The sequence below is a fragment of the Molossus molossus genome, unplaced genomic scaffold, assembly GCF_014108415.1.
Source record: "Molossus molossus isolate mMolMol1 unplaced genomic scaffold, mMolMol1.p scaffold_m16_p_20, whole genome shotgun sequence".
Classification (NCBI taxonomy): domain Eukaryota; kingdom Metazoa; phylum Chordata; class Mammalia; order Chiroptera; family Molossidae; genus Molossus; species Molossus molossus.
Window position 1 is genome coordinate 26832114 of NW_023425356.1, and position 17184 is coordinate 26849297.

General features: G+C 39.4%; 1 protein-coding gene across 3 annotated transcripts in view; it reads right to left on the reverse strand.

Moving 5' to 3' along the window:
• The window catches only part of RNF115 (ring finger protein 115), a 78313-nt gene that overhangs the window by 25748 nt on the left and 35381 nt on the right, over window positions 1-17184 (reverse strand). For all 3 annotated transcript variants that reach the window (XR_004960981.1, XM_036273544.1, XM_036273543.1), the window contains exon 4: window positions 4578-4789. Coding sequence is in view for 2 of the 3 variants with exons in the window: in XM_036273544.1 (XP_036129437.1) it covers window positions 4578-4789 (212 nt within the window). In the remaining variant the exon portion in view is untranslated. The remainder of the gene's footprint in view (window positions 1-4577; window positions 4790-17184) is intronic.

Genomic DNA, 17184 nt, shown 5'->3' on the forward strand with positions numbered 1-17184 from the left:
TAGCACAGTGGTTCTCAACCAGGGACATTATTTGCTCCTCCAGGGGACATCTGGCAATGTCTGGAGGGTGGGCGTGAGAATGTGGTTACTGTATATAGTAGGTAAAGGGACACAGATGCTGCTAAACATAATACCATGTACAGATAGCTCCACACAAAGAATTTTTCAGCCCAAAATTCCATAGTCCCAAAGTTAAGAAACACTGTTGCAGAGTAAGAGGAAAAGCAGAATAAAGGAAACACTGTGGGAAAACAAATATTTAGGAAGTACACACAAGAAGGAAGTCAGAATAAAGGTAAATCAAAAAAATGTTATATCATGGAATTCAGAAGTATAAGATTTCAAGAGGGGAAAAAAAGACCAAAAATGTTGAATTCAGTGAATCAGACCAATACAGTAAGAATCTAAAGTAGCCTCTGAGTTTGCATCTAGAAGGGCACCATAGATTTTAGTGAGAAGAGGGCCAGACTATAGTAGTATATGAATAACGAGAGATGAGAAAATGTTATTGAAAAGGAAAGGAAATTAGACTGGGTAGTAATAAAGGAGTGGTTCTCAACTTTGGCTACAATCAGAATAACCTCAGGAGCTTTTAAAAATTACCAATGCCTGGACCTCACATAAAATAGTTAAATCAGAATCCTGGAGGTGTGGGAAGGAAGTATTTTAAAATATATCCTCAGTAACACTAATGCACAGAGCCAAAGTGTGTGTGTGTGTTAGGGGAGGGGGGATTATAACTGAGCAAGGGCCAGTTACGGGAGTGAAGGAAGAAAGTGGAGAGAAAAAAATGGATAAAATTTAAAAAAAAAAAAGAAATCCTAGAATAGGTCAGAGGAATAGATCAGAAATATGGGCAGATGGAGGTGCTTTAAAAAAAAAAAAAAATAGAGCCTGGCCGGTTTGGCTCAGCGGTTAGAGCCTTGGCCTGCGGTCCGGAGAGATCCGGGTTCAGTTCCCACTAAGGGCGCATACCTCGGTTGCAGTTTGTCCCCGGCCCTGGTTGGGTCGTGTGGGTGGCAACCACTCGCTGTGTCCCTTTCACGTCGATGTTTCTCTCTCTCTCTCCCTTCCACTCTATCTGAACAAAATATCAAAAAATGTCCTCTGGTGAGGATTACAAAAATAAAAATGGAGGTTTGGCTCAGCGGTTAGAGCATCGGCCCACGGACCAGAGAGTCCTGGGTTTGGTTCCCGCTAAGGGCATGTATCTCGGTTGCAGTTTGTCCCCAGCCCCGGTTGCGGTTGTGTGGTTGGTGACCAGTCGATGTCTCTCTCTCACATCGATGTTTCTCTCTCTCACATCAATGTTTCTCTCTGTCTCTTCCCCCCTCTCTCCCTCCTGCTGTATCCGAGGATAAATGCAAAAATGTCCTCGTGTGAGGATAAAAAAAAAAAAGGAACACCTCATCTGAAGAGACTGGAGGGAGAAATAGATATTGGTGTAAAAGTTGGGCACAGGGATTTGTGGAGTTCATGCCTAGAGCCCCAATTTTCATAATGAAGTACATATCAGTTGCTAAAATCAGCTACTGGAGAGAAAATTTGGAGAGTAAAATTGTGGTAGTTCAAAAATATTTGATGAGAGGAATGCAAATTGAAAAGCTAATCGAAAACAGTGAGTCTAATGGAGATTAAATGCACTGTACCAGCTGCAGGGGCTACAATGGGTTCGTTTAAATGATTTTCAGCCAGCAGCATCCCCTGGTGGAGGAGTAAGGAAACCTAGCCTGACAACAGCACTAATCCAAAATTGGTAGATTGTGGGTGGGTGGGGAAAAAAGTGCACAGGAGACACAAGTTTTTAGAGTAGATCAATTTTAGGGTCTACATCAGGCAGAGAAGGGAAAGTAATCTACAGGCAATTTAACTGGCACTGGACACAGTGGATTTACCTCTGATCATAGAAGTTATTAAAACAGTCTAAGAAGCCCTGGCCGGTTTGGCTCAGCGGTTAGAGCGTCGGCCTGCGGTCCTGAGAGACCCAGGTTCAGTTCCCGCTAAGGGCACGTACCTCGGTTGCAGTTTGTCCCCGGCCCTGGTCGGTCGTGTGGGTGGCAGCCACTCGATGTGTTCCTTTCACATCGATGTTTCTCTCTCTCTCTCTGTTCCTCTCTCTTCCTCCCACTCTACCTGAACAAAAAATGGGAAAGTGTCCTCAGGTGAGGATAAAAAAAAAACTAAAAAAAAAAAAAACAGTCTAAGAAGCATCAGCCTGTGGACTGGAGAGTCCCGGGTTCAGTTCCCGCTAAGGGCACGTACCTTGGTTGCAGTTTGTCCCCAGCCTTGGTTGGGGTCATGTGGGTGGCAGCCACTCAATATGTCTCTCTCACACTGATGTTTCTCTCTCTTCCTCCCTCTCTCCTTCCCACTCTATCTGAAGAAGATAAATGCAAAAATGTCCTCGGTTGAAGATAAAACAAACAAACAAAAACAGTCTAAGATTTATCTGGCCTTTGTCCTAGACAATCCCATTAAATTGGATTTCCATATCCTATAACTGTCCTAAGAAGGAATATCTGAAAATAACCTGGAAATTCACAAAATATAAGAAAACTAATGAACAAATAGATGGATAGATATGTGATAAAGCTAGTATAATAAAATATTAATAGTAAAATCTAGAAGGTGTGTGCATGGGAGCAAGTGCAGGCTCTAGAACAGCACTGTCCAAACAGGAGCTTGAGATAACAGAAATGTTCTATAACCCGTTCTGTGAAATATGGTAATTTCTAGCTGGCTATCTGTTGCTACTGAGCCCTTGAAATGTGGCTAGTATGACTGAGAAATTTTGAGTTTTGTTAACTTTTTTTTTTTTTAATAATTTTTCTTTATTTATTTTAGATAGAGAGAAAGGGAAAGAAGAGAGATAGAAACATCGATGAGAGAGAACATCAACTGGCCACCCCCTGAATGCTCCTTAATAGGGATCAAGTCCACAATGTGGGCATGGGCCCTGACCAGGAATTGAACTGGCAACCTCTTGGTGTATGAGTTGACACTCAACTCCTGAGCCACACCAGCCGGGCAATTTTTGTTAACTTTTTTTTTTTTTTTTAAATCCTCACCAGAGGACATTTTTGCATTTATCTTCAGATAGAGCAGGAGGGAGAGAGGGAGAAAGAGAGAGAGAAACATTGATATGAGAGAGACACATCGACTGGTTGCCACCCACACGACCCCAACCGGGACTGGGGACAAACTGCAACCGAGGTATGTGCTCTTAACAGGAACTAAACCCAGGACTCTCTGGTCTGTGGGCCGCCGCTCTAACCACTGAGCAAAACTGGCCAGGGCTGTTAATTTTTAATGTAAACTGATATAACCACATGTGGCTAGTGGCTGTAGCATTAGCTAGTACAGTTCTAGTTCATATATTGCTGGGTTCAATTCCTGGATCCACCACTAATCCAGTTTTCATTTCCCTGAGTCTTATCTTGTATGAGAATACCAATAGCAGCTACTAATTCATATGGATTAAATGAAATAAGCAGATAGAGCATAAAGCACAATCCTATGCACATGGCAATTATACTTTTTTTTTTATCCTCACCTGAGGACATTTTTCGATATTTTGTTCAGCTAGAGTGGGGGGGAGGGGAGGAGAGAAACATCAACGTGAAAGGGACACATCAAGTGGTCACCACCCACACAACTCAACCAGGGCCTGGGACAAACTGCAACCGAGGTATGTGCCCTTAGTGGGAACCGAACCCAGGTCTCTCCAGACTGCAGGCCGATGCTCTAACCGCTGAGCCAAACCGGCCAGGGTGGCAATTATTCTTTTTTGGTTAATCCTCACCCACGGATCTTTTTTTCCACTGGTTTTCGAGAGAGTAGGACAAGGGAGGGAGGGGGGAAGAGAGAGAGAAGCATCGATGTGAGATACATCTATTGGTTGCCTCCCCCACAGCCCTGACCCAGGCAGTGATCAAACCTGCAACCAGGTAACGTGCCTTTGACCGGGTATCAAACCCATGACCCTTTGCTGCACAGGCCAACACTCTATAGCCACTGCCAGGGAATATGGCAAATAATTTTAAAATTGTTTCTTATTCTTACTAAATGGAATCCATGAGATTAGGGGCCACCACTCAACTGGTGTTTTGCTTACCACTGCATCCCTAGTGTCTAGTACAAATGCTGTAGCATAAAAGACTCTACTAGACATTTGTTGCATGACTGTTTTGGGCAGTCACAAGACTATGTTTATACCTATTAAATTTCATATCAAGTCCATTGCTCCCATCTGCTGAGGTCTTTTTGAATTCTAATGTCACCCAATATATTTATATCCCTTTCACTAGTTTATGAAATTTTAATAAACTTATATTAATCTGAGGCATTAATAAAAACATTAACCAGAGACCTATATCATTAGTTTTATTGCCCTTTATCATCATTCGTTAACTGGTGTGAGTTGAGTACAGACATTCAATTTAGCTTCATTTTCATTCTGTCTATGTATCTTGTCCACAAAGGTAGTAAGTATGAGAACCTTATAAAGATTAGATTAAGCCAATATGTCTTTTATTAAAACTACCCTTAAATAGAACTTAAAACAATTGTGCACTCACCCTTCAATAGCTGGGGATCTATCAGGACGAGTACTTCCTTGCGATCTGTATCTCCGAGTCATTGGCAGCCGTGGAGGTCGACTTGGTCCCCAGAAATCAGTATGAGTTTGGTGACCTCTCTCATTGGCTCTATTATCTTGGTCCAGTGGATTGCTACTTAGAAATGGTCTAAAATCTTGTATAATCATCGTGTGGTCCAAATTGCGCCAGAACTAGTAAAAAACAGAAATAAACCATATTACAGTTTTAAGAACAGGAAAAAGGGGAGACAGGAAGAAATATTTTTTAAAAAATAAGAATCATTTTTAACACTTCAAAATTCAGCAGCTCAAACTAAAGTATAGGTTTCAAGTGAGTGAATGGGGGGGGGGGGGGGCTTATATACTGCAAGATTTAATTTCCCTTGTATATAACAGGCCAGCCCTGGCCAGTTTGGCTCAGCGGTTAGAGCGTTGGCCCGCAGACCAGAGAGTCCTGGGTTCAGTTACCACTAAGGGCATGTACCTAGGTTGTGGATTGTCCCCGGCCCCAACTGGGGTCGTGTGGGTGGTGGCCAGTCGATGTGTCTCTCTCACATTGATGTTTCTTCCTCCCTCTCTCTCTCCCACTCTATCTGAAGATAAATGCAAAAGTGTCCTCGGGTGAGGATTAAAAAAAACAAAAAACAAAAACAAGCCAATGGCCAAAACCCTTTCTTAACTGAGCTCATATCCACATGCCTCTGACCAGCTTCCCCTTCTGAAATAAAAAAATGAGCCAAACGTGGTCACAGACTTCTGTCCTAAGCACATTCAATCATTTAGATAAATATTATATTTTTGTGTTTTAATGACATCCACATTTTCACTCTAAGAATAATCTAAGATTTGAATAAAACAGATGTATTTACACACTTGTAAAAAAGGACCATCATAACAAAGTGGAGACAAACATCTATAAATACTTCTCTTGATCTAGAAGCTGCATTAGAAAGGGATAATGTCAAAGCAGCGCAGGAATGTCTGATATGACCATTCTATTATCACCAAGAGGGTGTTGGTTGTGGTAAGGAGGAATGTGAGGGCTTGTGCCTATTGAGTTTGGCCAAAGAATCATCAAAGAGTGAATGATAAAGGCAAAGCACTTCTGAAACAATTTAAATTTTATTTATCTGTACACCAGATATGTCAAGAGTTCCACAGAACACTACTTACTTTACTCTACCCTCAAAGTATTCATAGCACACCCTGCCCCGACTCACTCCAGACTGATCTTCCCTTCTGGAGACCCATACTAGCAACAGGCTCCTATAAAAACACTCAGAGAAAGTGTTACCAGCCTAGTTACACGTTATGCTGAAATGATGCTAGCCTAGACCCCACTCTAGTTTCAATCCAATTACTTTGTCAAAATAATTCTCAAAATTAAGCTGTTTGTTTAGGTTCATCAATGTTCTATTTTTACTATTTTTTTCCAAGTTTACAATTTGATTCTTAATTTCAAGATGTTCCCCCCTTTTAATTAAAAAATACACAAAATTATTACACAAAGTGCATATAGTCTCAATTCACTCAGATATGACCAACTCCTAATTCTACTCACCTACTGACAGTTTAATTTGGTGTGTAGAATTCCAGCTCTTTAAATATGTCAATACACACACACAGTAGGTTTTGTAATACACATACTCATTCATTCATTCATTCACTTAACAAATACTTGTTGAGCATGTACTATGTCCTAGTCACTATCTGGGAACTATTAGGATACAGCAGTGAACATAATGTTAAAAAACAAAAAACTTCTGCCCTAATGTATTTCATTTTCAAGTTGGAAGAGACATTCATGCTCTCAACCTCAAAAACAAAAAACAAAAAATAGAAAACTGTGTATGTTAGATAGTAATAAATGCTATGGTGGGGGACAAGTCTGCATTGACTCATAACACACATAGACATATAATTCTTTCCAAAAGTAGCATAGCATGGGTGTTATATATTATATATACTTTATATATTTTTATTATTTGATACATGTAAAATAACATAAATGAGGTAGTAAGAAAATAAAACACAAGATGGTATATAGGTAAATGCAGCACTCCCTTCCTCCCATAATCACATCAAAATTTCAATTAAACTATAGAACAACCATCTCTCAGAACCACCTAAAATCTAGCTGAACAAAAGTTATACAACTAAGGATATAAAAAAGCCACATCAAGCCTGGTAGGAGGGGTGGAGACACAGAATGGGCTGGTGCCAAAGCCACGTGTGATAGTTAAAAATCTGGAGGGAGCCCTGGCCGGTTTGGCTCAGCGGTTAGAGCATCGGCCTGTGGTCCGGAGAGACCCAGGTTCGGTTCCCGCTAAGGGCACGTACTTCGGTTGCAGTTTGTCCCCGGCCCTGGTTGGTCGTGCGGTGGCAGCCACTCGATGTGTCCCTTCACGTCGATGTTTCTCTCTCTCTGTCTCTTCCTCTCTCTCCCTCCCACTCTATCTGTACAAAAAATGGAAAAATGTCCTCGGGTGAGGATTAAAAAAAAAAAAAAAAAAGTCTGGAGGGAAATCTGGCTATAGAGAAACCCCCTGAGGAGCAAGGAGTCCCAGCCCCACACCATGACCCCCAGCCCAGGTTTCAGTGCCAGGAAGAAAAGTCCCCATAACTTCTGACACTAAAAAAAAAAAATCAGCAGATTGTGGAAGAGAAAGATGGAATGCTGCTAGAGTCCCTGGTGTTCCTCTTAAAGAGTCCTCATGAACTTACTTGGACTCACTTGCTCTGAGCTCCAGTGCTGGGGCAGCAGCTAGAAAGGTGCCAGTGACTTACGGCGAAACACTGAATTGTCCAGCGAGGGCTGAAAGGGCAGCTTTCTCCAAAACAGAAGTGCAGGCAGAGAACACTGTTCCTGTCCTGAACCCTCCCCAACACAACCCGGCAGGTGATCACTATATTTGAGTCTCCCTTAACCAGGTTAACCGTATTCCTCTGCTCTGGTAATTCTCTGAAACTCTAACGGCATCTACATGCAGGCCCACCCCAGCCATTTCCAGTGGCTTTTCCATACAATGTCTCATCTTGGCTCACACTTGGAACTTTCCAAAAATCTATCCAAGGTTCACAAAACTCAAGAAGCATCTGGCCTTGGTGTGCCCCACACATCTTCCTAAGTGGTCCCAGGCATAGCTCTAGCATCAACTGGACTTAGTTTGCAGCTTGGCCTTTCCTGGGCATCTTCAAGCCCAGCAGAAGTTAGCCACCATCTGAAAATGGCTTTGTTGCTCACACCTGGTGGTCCCAGGCAGGGCATAGGCAGTGGCTGATTTTGGCCTACACATCCTTACAACCATACTAATTTTTTTGGATTTTTTTTTTTTTTTTTTTTGCTGTTCTGATAGGCTGTTTTCTGCTTCCTTATCTTCCAAATCACTGATTTAATCCTCTGCTTCATCTACTATTGATTCCCTTTAATGTATTCTTCATTTCAGTTAATGTATATTCTTCATCTCTGACTGGTTCTTTTTAGTTTTCTATCTCTATTTTTATGTTTACTATCTCTCTGTTGAAGTTCTCACTAAGTTCCTCTGCTCTTCAATGTTTTGAACTCTGCATTTTGTAGATTGCCTGTCTCCATTTTGTTTAGTCCTTTTTCTGGAGTATTCTCTATTCTTTCATTTGGAACAGTTACCAGATAGGAGGGAGTTGGGGAAGAAGAATAAAAAAGTTGAAGAGATTTGGAAGAACAAATTGGTACTTACAGTTTATAGTCATGGAGATGTAAAGTATAGCTTGGGGAATATAGTCAGTAACACTGTAATAACTATGTATGGTGTCAGATGGGTACTAGATTTATCAGGGTGACCACTCTGTAAGTTATACAAATGTCTAATCACTGGGTTGTACACCTGAAAGTAATATCATATTGTAATTGAAAAATAAAAAATTATTAAAAAGAAAACAATATCCATGTAACCATCTCTTAGTTTACATCACCAAAACCGTTGAAACTGTGTCCCTCTCTCCCCCAACCTCCAAAGTTATCCACTGCACTCAACTGTTTATCATTCCCCTTTTTCTTGTATACTTCCCTAAATAAATGTATCTTATAAATTATGAAAGTTCTTTATTAAACTACTTGATTTTTGGACTCTACATGTTGATACATTCATTTTCACACACACTTTTAAACCTTTTCTCTTCTCAATAAACATGTCTGTTTTTTTGCTATTACAAACAGCCAGTGTAAACTCTCTTATATATGTTCTCTATTGCAGACAGAAGAGCTTCTGCTAGTGGTTTATATGATCTATACATCTTCAACTTTACCAGGTAATGCCAAACTTATTTTCCAAAGTGGGAGTACCAATTTACAATCCACCAAGAAGACTGTAGCAAATCCTGGAACAATTGATATCATAGGACTTTTTTTTTTTTAGTTTTTACCAATCTGCTGAATGGAAAACATTATCTCATTGTGAGGTTTTTGTTTTTTTGTTCTTTTCTTTTCGGTTTATAAAAATCCATGGGTTTTGTTTAAAAATGTATATTCTTTGGCCCTACTCCATAAAGTAAATTCATTTGGTCTGCAGTAAACCTGAGAAAGACTCCCTTCAGCATTCCGTGTATGGAAAGTCTATTAGTGATAAACACCCTCAGCTACTGTTTATCTGGGAATGTTTTAATTTTTTCTTTGTTCTTGAAGGATAGTTTTGCCAGGCATAGAATTCTTGGTTGGCAGGGTTTTTTTCCCTCAGCATTTTAAATACAAGCCCACTGGTGTGGCTCAGTGGACTGAGCATTGCCCCATGGACTGAGAAGTCCCAGATGGATTCCCGGTCAGGGCACAAGCCCAGGTTGTGGGCTTGATCCCCAGTAGGGGGTGTGTAGGAGGCAGCAGATCGATGTTTCTCTCTCACATCAATGTTTCTACCTCCCCCTTCCTGTCTCAAAAAAAAAAAAAAAAAAAAAAATCAATAAAAACATATTTAAAAAATAAAGAAATACGTCATCCCACAGTCTTCTATCCTGCAATATTAACCCAACCTTGAAATTCTTAGAACAAACACAATTTTGCTTATGATATATTGAATTCCACTTATGGTGTTTTGTTTGAATTTCTGTATTTACATTCATTAATTAATTGGCTTATGATTTTCCTTTTGTGTGATGTCCTTGTCTGCTTTTGGTATCAGGTTATACTAACCCCATAAAATGCACTGAAAGTATTCTTTCTCTTTCATATGAATATCCTATAGCATAGAAATAGAATCACTGGTTATATAAGCATTTTAAATTTCACTAGACAGAGCAAACTACCCTCACCACCAAAGGGCTATACAACTTATACTCCTAGCACTGTGTAAGAGCTTACATTCTCCCATTCTCTTAACAACACTGTTAAATTTGTTTTTTTATTCCTCACCCAAGGATATATTTCCATTTATCTTCAGATAAAATGGGGAGGAGACATCAACATGAGAGAGACCCATTGACTGGCTGCCTCCTATAGGACCCTGACCAGGGCCAGGGACTGAACTGCAATGCAACCAAGGTATGTGCCCTTGACCAGAACTGAATCCACAACTCTTTGGTTCACAGGCCAGTGCTCTAACCACTGAGCCAAACTGGCCAAGGCAACACTGTTAAATTTTTAAAAATTCTAACATACAATCTGAGGAACAAAAAATAACATACACACTAAAAGCAATAAGAATTCTCAATATACCAGGGAAATAATGCACCTTTTCATTTAACTGCCATTTGTCCTTATTATATCAAGACTTACTTCCCTTTACTTTCTAGCATCAGCCTTCATCTGTTAGAAATCACTGGCTTCTAGTCTGAAAAGTGGTCTACAACGTAGTTTAAGTGAGAGAGTATAAGCAGCCCAATCATCAGATGATGATGTTATCCATCATCTATTTCACTCATGTAACTGTAGGAAGAAATCTATTATTCCCTTACTACATAAAGTTCCACATTTGCTCACAGAAAAGCTCTCTCAAAGCAATCTTAATTTTCATTATAATTAATGTAAAAACTAAATATTTGAAAATTCTGACTAGAGGAAAAATCAATCACCAAGCTCATAATACCAATAATTTTCATTGATATTACATAAATTGCTTTAAATATATGTAAGAATTCTGAAGGAACGAAAACTGAGAAGCAGCTTCATCATCAGCATTAGGCATTCTGTTACTTGTTTGTAAAGTGCAAATTAGTACAAATGAATATTAATAGTCAATGCATTTGTCCCAACATAACAATGCACCCTGACTGACCACAGAACACTGGATTTTAAAAAAACAAGGCACACAAATTTATACCAAATCAACATGGAGGTTAAGAACAGCCTCTGAGCAGACTCAGACAAGCACAAGAGAAAAAAGAACTCATACAACAAAACTGGGTATTTGGGACATGGTTTATATAAGTAAAATCAAATAGAGAACTATTATAACGTTTTAGTAAAACATTCAAAAGAATCAGAGACACTTTCTGTGACAAGTTTTGTACTGAAAAACTGAAAATGCTACTCTGAGTGGAGGAATAAGACAGTGCTTCTGAAAATATGTGGGTTAAAATATTTACATATTTCAATATAAAAAACAGGTTGGATAACCCTGGTCAGTCTGGCTCAGAGGTTAGAGCATTGGCCCGCAGACCAATGAGTCATGGGTTCGATTCTGGTCAAGGGCACATACCTCGGTTGCGGTTAATCCCCGGCCCCGGTTAGGGTCATGCAGGAGGTGCCCTGGTCAGGGTCATGTGGTAGGTAACCAGTCCATGTGTCTCTTTCACATGATGTTTCTCTCTCTCTCTCTCTCTCTCCCTCCCTCCCACTCTATGTGAAGATAAACAGAAAAATATCCTCGGGTGAGGATTAAAACAACAAAAACAACAGGTTTAGATAATATCTTCCATCTAGCAGAATTTGCTAAAAGCTAACCATGATCACATCAGCACTTCTTAAAATACTATGGTCTGTTCCTTAAAGTTACAGTTACCATAAGACCTTGAAATTTTACTCTTATAGACCCCAAGAGGACTGAAAACATTTAACACACAAAAACTTGTACAAATATTCATAGAAACATTATTCAAAACAGCTAAAAAGCATAAACAAACCCAAATGTCCATCAACTGATGAGTAGGTAAACAAAATATAGGATATCCATACAATGGAATATTGTGGAGCTATAAAAAAGAATGAAGTACTGGCATATGCTACAACATGGATGAACCTTCAAAACATTATGGTAAGTGAAAGAATTCAATCACAAAGGTCACATATTATATGGTACCATATATCAAATGTTCTAAATAGGCAAACCCATAGCACAGGAAATAAATTGGTGGTTGCCTAGGGCTGGGCAAATTGGAGGGAAAAAAGGAAAGACTAACTCGTACAGGGTTTCTTTATGGGATAATGAAAAATTTCTAGAATTAACAGTGCCGATGGTTGTACAATTTTACAAATGTAGTAAAACCACTGACTTGTACACTTTAAAGGGTAAATTACATGACATGGGAACTGTATCTAAAAAAAAAAAAAAATTATGGTCTACAAAGATGAGTCAATTTAGAATGAAAAGCTTCATGAAAACATAAAGACAATCACCTTCAAATGTTTTCTAGTGCTCTAGAAAATATTTAGTGATCCTCCCTCTTGCCCTTCCCTGCACCCAAGCAACCACTGATCTTTCTATAGGTTGCATTTTTAAGAAATTTTTATTTTCTAGAATATCATATAAAAGTAATCACATTGTATATGCTGTGTGCCTTCTTTTACTAAGCTTAATTATTTTGAGATTCCCCCCCCCCCATATTCTTACATATATCAATAGTTGGGGCTGAGTAGTATTCAATATACTTTATATTACTTAGTAGTCCATAGTAGGGATATTATCACAATTTGTTTATCCATTCACCTGCTGCTAGACATTTGGGTTGTTTCTAATTTTTGGCTATTACTAATGAAGTTGCTATAAACATTTGTATACATATGTGCATGTGCTTTCTTTTCTCTTAGGTAAATACTTGGAGTGGAATGACTGGATCACATGGAGATGTTATTTTTACCTTAAAAAAAAAAAAAAAAACCAAAACTGGTAGCCTGTTTCCTAAATTGGTTGTATGATTTTTCCATTCAATTTCAGTTGCTCCACAGACTCACCAATAGTATGGTCAAGTCTTACATTTTAGCTATTCCAATAGCTCTGGCCAGTTTGGCTCAGCGGTTGAGCATCGGTCTACGGGTTTGGTTCCCGCTAGGGGCATGTACCACAAAAAAAAAAAAAAAAACCAATAAATGTGTGGTAGTATTTCATTGAGATTTTAATTTGCATTTCCCTAATGACTAATATTCATCATCTATATATCTTTGGTGAAGTAAATTATTAAAATCTTTTGCCATTTTCTAAAACTGGGTTGTTTTCTTACTCTATTTTGATTTCTTTATAGAGTCTGGATATATTATACATCCTGTATAGATGATCTGAAAGTTATCTTCTCATCCGTGGCTTGTCTCTTCATTCTTATAAAGAGCACAAGTTTTAATTTTGATGAAGTCCAATTTATCAATTATTTTCTTTTGTGGTGTTTTAACGAAGAAAATTTTGCCTAACCCAAAGTCACAAAGGTTTTCTGTTTTCTTCATATTTTACATAGAGTTTAACATTTAAGTTTATTACACACCTTGAGTTAATTCCTGTATATGGCTTAAAGTATGTATTTCAAAGCTAATAGTTTTGTACTGTAGACATCCAATTGTTTCAGCAAGTGTTTAAAAGGAGATGCTTTTTTCTCCTGAACCACCTTTGTCCCTTTGTCAAAATCGGTTGTCCATAGTGTGCAGGTGTCCGTTTCTGAACTCCATTCTGTTCTTTTTTTCTTTTTAATCCTCACTCAAGAACTTATTTTTTATTGATTTTTAGAGAGACAGGAAGGAAGAAGGAGACAGAGAGAGAAACATCGATGAGAGAGAACATTGATTGGCTGCCTCCTGCATGCCCCCCACTGGGGATTTGACCCACAACCTGGACATGTGCCCTGATAGGGAATCAAACCGGTGACCTCTTGGTGTATTGGTCAACGCTCAACCACTGAGCCACTCCGGCTGGGCCTGAGGATTTTTTTTTCCTTTATTTATTTTAGAGAGAGAGGAAGGGAGAGGGAAAGAGAGACAGAAACATCAATGAAAGAGAACACTGACTGGCTGCCTCCTGCATGTCCCTCACTGGGAACGGGCCCATGACCTGGGTATATGTTCTGACCGGAAATCGAACCAGTGACCTCTTGATGCATGGGTCAACGCTCAACCACTGAGCCACACCAGCCAGACCGAGGATATTTTTTTAATTGATTTTGGAGGAAGGGAGGGAAGAAGGAAAGGAGGGAGAGAGAAACATCAGTTGACTGCCTCTCATACGCCGTCAACCAGGGATTGAACCCACAATCTAGATATGTGCCCTGACCCAAAATCAAACCCACAACCTGATTAGTGTACGGGACAAAACTCAATTGAGCCACCTGGCAGGCTATTCTGTTCTTTTGATCTATCTACCTTGATGGCAATACCATAGTCTTGGTTACTGTAGCTTCATAATAAATCTTGAAATCAGGTAGTATTATTAGTCTTCTAACATTTTTCTTTTTCAAAGGTGTCTTAACTATTCTACATATTTTACATTTCCATATAAATTTTAGAATCAGCTTTTCAATTTCTATAAAAATGGAGACTGGGATCTTGACTGGAACTATACTGAATCCACAAATGACATCCTAACAATATTACCTTCTGTTCCACAAGCAGGAAATATTCTCTATTACTTAGGTGACCTTTACTTTCTTTCTTCTTTTTAATCCTCACCCAAGGACACTTTTCCATTCTTTGTTCAGATAGAGTGGGAGGAAGAGAGAGAGAGACACATCAATGTGAAAGGGACACATCGAGTGGTTGTCACCCGCACGACCCAACCAGGGCCAGGGACAAACTGCAACCAAGGTACGTGCCCTTACCGGGAACCGAACCCAGGTCTCTCTGGACCACAGGCTGATGTTCTAACCGCTGAGCCAAACCAGCCAGGGCTGACCTTTACTTTCTTTAAGTAATAGTTTGTAGTTCTCAATGCTCAGGACTTATCTTTTCTGAAAGTTAAAGTATTTCATATTTTTATACTATTGTAAATGTTATTTAAACTTTTTTAAATTTCTTATTGTTTGCTGCTAATATGTAAAAACACAACTGATTTTTTATGTTTTTCTTTTATTCTGCAACCTTGCTTAAATTCATTATTTCTAACAGCTTTTTAATAGAATCCGTCAGGTTTTCTACATAAAAGATCATGTCAACTGTGAACTAACAGTTTAGTTCTTCTTTTCCAATCCTTATGTCTAAAAATGAGAACAGCCAGCATTTCCTAGTTTAAAACTTTTAACCTCTTCTTACTATGTCTAATGATTTAAAATTATCATTTTTGTAAGTCAAAATTGGTAGAATCTTATCTAGTTCAATTTAACTTTACGTTGTTCATGTTTATTTCAGAGCCTTCTCCACAGGTCCCAGGAACACCATGAGTTGGCACTGGAAAGGGTAGAAGCGAAACTCTCCTCACAGATTACTGACTGATGTCGTCCCCCAAACTGCCACAGAAACTGCTCCCAGACCCCTGCTAACTATAGGCTTAAATTACAATACCCAACAGTGAAGAGGAAGAATCAGATCTCTCATTTCCACCTCTGATCTCATTACTCTTCCCTACCAAAGGAGTGATGCATCTGATCGGTGAGTGGCAAGAGCTTCACCTCTGCTGAATTCACATTTCTCCAACGGATAGAGTTCATGTACTAGGAAGCTGCACAAATGTAAAAGAAGTGGTTGTAAGTATGTGTACTGACTGCAGCCTCGAATTCTCAGGTGGATCATCCTGTATAGGCTTAGAATGTCTATTTGGCCACAGATCAACTGTGTTCTCCAATTCGGTTGAATTAAAACTAAAAAAAAAATTTTTTTAATCCTCACTGTAGGATATTTTTTTCATTTATCTTCAGATAGAGTGGGAGGGAGAAAGAGAGAGGAGAAAGAGAGAAACACTGATATGAGAGAGACACAACTGGTTGCCTCCTGCATGAGGTATGTGCCCTTGGCCTGAGACTCATCTGTGGGCCAACACTCTAACCACTATGCCAAACCAGCCAGGGCTAAAACTAAATTTTTATTTCCATCTGTCTGGTTTCTATGTTTTACTTCTCAATATGTGCTAGACTCAGAGGTAAAAGGAAGAAGTATCAACAATCACATATAACCAGACATGTTTAGCACAGGATAACAGTTTAATAAATATAGTACAAATATAAAGTCAGAAAATATAATTCTTGTAAACTATGTAGAGACAAGAAAAAAGATCTGACAGCCCTGGCTGGTGTTGCTAAATGGTTACAGCATCGGCCCCACAGGTTCAATTCACGGTCAAGGGCATGTACCTGGTTGCAGGGTATCCATCCCTGGCCCTGGTCAGGGTGCATGTGGGAGGCAACCAATCAATGTGTCTCTCTCTCTGTTCCCCTGCCCTTTCTCTCTTCCTCTCCTCCTTCCATCCCTCTCTAAAATATTCTAGTGTGAGGATTAACAAATATAAAAAATAAAAAAGCAGAAATTCAACATGGTATACTCCTCCTGTGCTTGCATCTGAAAACAGGAAGCATGCGAAAAATGAAAAGTATTATACAAAAAAAACCCCATAAAACTAAAATAAAATAATGAGAATATGAAGAGTTTTCATTAAAAAAATCTTAATGTTGCCCTAGCCGGTTTGGCTCAGCGGTTAGAGCGTCGGCCTGCGGTCCCGAGAGACCCGGGTTCGGTGTCCGCTAAGGGCACGTACCTCGGTTGCAGTTTGTTCCTGGCCCTGGTTGGTCGTGCGGGTGGCAGCCACTCGATGTGTCCCTTTCACATCGATGTTTCTCTCTCTCTTCCTCTCTCCCCCTCCCACTCTACCTGAACAAAAAATAGAAAAATGTCCTCAAGTGAGGATAAAAAAAAAAAAAAAAAAAAAAAAAATCTTAATGTTGCCCTGGCAGGTTTGGGTAAGCGGTTAAAGCATCAGCCTGTGAACAAATGTGTCTCGGGTTTAATTCCGTTCAAGGGCATGTACCTCGGTTGGAGTTCATCCTCGACACTGGTCAGGGTTGTGCAGGAGGCAACCAGTTGATGTGTCCCTCTCATGTCGATGTTTCTCTCTCTCCCTCCCTCCTGATCCTATTCTATCTGAAGATAAATAGAGAAATATCCTTGGATAAGGATTAAAAAAAAAAATCTTAATGATGTTTTATCTTTCAGTATCTATGCCTCAGGAAAAAAAAAACCTGAAGAAAATGTATGTAGAAAGGGAGCTCTTAGAATTATGGGACTCTAGATATTTTTTAATACCTTTTTAAATTACCATTATAATGCTACCTATATACAACAAACTTTATTTAAATGAATATAAATCAAACTGCTCATAGCACCCTGCCCTCTGTGCATGCTGGGCGTTCTTCTGGGAAGCCCTCCATCCTACACTCTGCTCGTCCGAACCAGCAGCCACAGCCACTTCTGCAATAAAGCGATCCAGTCCAGTAAGGCG